Genomic DNA, 2492 nt, shown 5'->3' with positions numbered 1-2492 from the left:
ATGCCGTTTTAACTGTAATGTTCTTTTTTTTCTCTGACAGTGTCTCTTTAGTGCTCCCTAACACAGATTTACACACATTTCTGAACAACATTTGCACGAAGAAGGTTTATTGTGTGCATAGAAAAAGTCTTGGATCTTTGAGTTCAGCTCATGACAAATGGGAGCAAAAACAAAACTGTTCACATTTGTGTTCAGTGTATATTGTGTCTGTCTCACATTTTAACAATGTTGAAAGTGGACTTCATTTTGTCATTTCTTCAAAGTGATTTTAAAGTTAAATGTGCCACATTCCTCTGTTCAGAAAAAAAACTAAATTCAGAAAATGTTTAGTTCAAATGGTGTGAAGTTTCATCTAAACAGTGTCATGTAACATTATAAACTGTGTCAGAGGTCAAGGTGCTTTTTTATTATTAATTACCACTGTTCAAAAGAAATACGTTTTCAAACATTGGGAAGCATCTTACAATATTTAATATGTGTAAATAATGATAAGAGTAATTTGATTTGATTTTTGTCCAATTTTTTGATGCATGCCTACAAGTAAACAAAAATAATATAACAGTGTCAGTGAATGCATAAATAATTTTGTTTGTAGATTTCAAATACATTTTTGTGACATTTTTGCATAGCTTACTACATCTTGATGGCCAGGTTGTTTTGAACAGTGGAGAAAATATTTAAATATGTTGAACATGTTCTCTCTGCCCTATATCAATGCCTTGTATACAAACATACACAGCTGTTTTAATTGGCTCAAGCTGATAACTTACTTGATTAAAACGACCATGGAAATAAAAGGAAGTGATTCATAAAATCTTAAAAAAATAAATAAATAAATAAACTGCAAACCCAGTGAGGCCTGGWGTCCCCATAGTTTAAAAGAAGTGTTACATAACAATTCAGTTTAGTTCACAACAAATGTCACTAAGAAAAGCAAAACTATCTAACTCTGCATACCACACAACAAACTTAAAAATCCCGAATAAAGGTAATCATACATTTGTTGATAAATATTCATTTTTTTWCTGTTCCAAAATGCTATTTTTCACAATTTGACCAAAATGGTTTAACTTTGTCATTTTCCAGCACAAGTTTAGTTGTTGTTGTTGTGTCCCCTGTTGTGCCTTATGTTGAACTGTKTACTTTTTAGAAAGAAAAAAGTAATATTTTAAGGTTTGATACAGTATGTTTCTAATGTATGAGGATGATGAAAGACTAAAGTGATGCTTGTAATTGAAGAAATGACAGCTGAGGTGTCTAAAATTTTGAGAACGCTGATCCATACGTTCTCGAAGAAGTGATTTGTGAATAWCTGCAATAACCAATCCAGCAAATACTTTTGTAAATGGCCATTTAAACATTTTAAAAACAGTTTTAGATTACTAACACATTTTCTTTTCTACAGTCTGTACGACTGACGGTTTTCAATCAGGCAGCGCACTAGACAACTAAAAGCATTTGGTGGGGTCCTTTTCCTTTTAAGCTAAGMAGTATTAGCAGTCAACATGCCGACTGTCGGCGTAAAAAGAGACCTTCTATTTAAAGCTCTTGGCAAAACCTACAGTAAGTTTTAATYAGCTACATTGGTCAAGTAATGTGCGTACTGTTAGTTTTCTACGTGTGTTATGCATTTGAAAAAGCCAAAAATAATGGCTAAACTTGCTCTGTGACAGCTAGCGTGACACGTACGGTCAGTGAGCTCACGAAMCAATTTCAGCCGGTATTTTGGTTAATTGCATTTATTTCGAATGAAAGAGTAACTTATTTTATTGCAGTTTGCACTACGAAGTTATTTTTTATCATRAGTGAACTTCTGCCGGTGTGTAGTTATATGTGTACAGTATAATCTGACTGACTAATGTCTGCGTGGTTGCATCATTTCCTCTCCGGCTGTTGTCCTTTTCTACAKGTTGCTTATTGTAAACCGGATGCTTAACAAACCTGTTATTTTATAATGACTGTCTTCGTCTTTATGTTACAGCTGACGAGGAGTTTGACGAGTTGTGTTTCGAGTATGGGCTGGAGCTGGATGAAATTGTAAGCAATTTGAGTACATCTTACTTTAATGATTTTGTTGCAGGTGGGAACAACAAAGTCCTCAAAATCATACCCTAAATACAGAKATAAAAAGAGTGTGTCCAATCTGCTTGATTCATTTTTATCCGAGGTTCACACCAAAAAGATGTAGCTGTATCTAAGCTATAAAAATGTCAGCAAGAAACACTAACAGACCACTGTTTATTTCAGCTTTTCAATGAGCAAAGTAAATCACTAAATTTACAATCATTGGGCCTCATGCAAGAACATGTTCATATTCTTATCCTAAATTTCTCTTACTTTTGTTCGTACAAAGGGTTCGTACGAACAAAAGTAAGAGAAATTTAGGATAAGAATACGAACATGTCACGTCAGATTCAACAAACTCTTGTATCTTCAGGAAAAGTGCGTAAATGAGCTGCGTAAATTACACCTGTTCATATCCAGCTGCTCGT

At 33.9% G+C, this 2492-nt stretch overlaps 1 protein-coding gene across 1 annotated transcript in view; it reads left to right on the top strand.

Moving 5' to 3' along the window:
- Positions 1–1285: 1285 nt before the first annotated feature.
- The window catches only part of farsb (phenylalanyl-tRNA synthetase subunit beta), a gene marked incomplete at its 5' end in the record, with an annotated part of 37141 nt that continues 35934 nt past the window's right edge, over positions 1286–2492 (top strand). The window contains 2 exon segments of the mRNA XM_014016661.1: positions 1286–1563; positions 1982–2037. Of these exon segments, the coding sequence (XP_013872115.1) occupies positions 1506–1563; positions 1982–2037 (114 nt within the window).

This window comes from Austrofundulus limnaeus, unplaced genomic scaffold (genome assembly GCF_001266775.1).
Source record: "Austrofundulus limnaeus strain Quisiro unplaced genomic scaffold, Austrofundulus_limnaeus-1.0 Scaffold150, whole genome shotgun sequence".
NCBI lineage: Eukaryota > Metazoa > Chordata > Actinopteri > Cyprinodontiformes > Rivulidae > Austrofundulus > Austrofundulus limnaeus.
The sequence above is the reverse complement of the archived record's forward strand: the minus strand, read 5'-3'. Positions and strand labels throughout refer to the sequence as shown.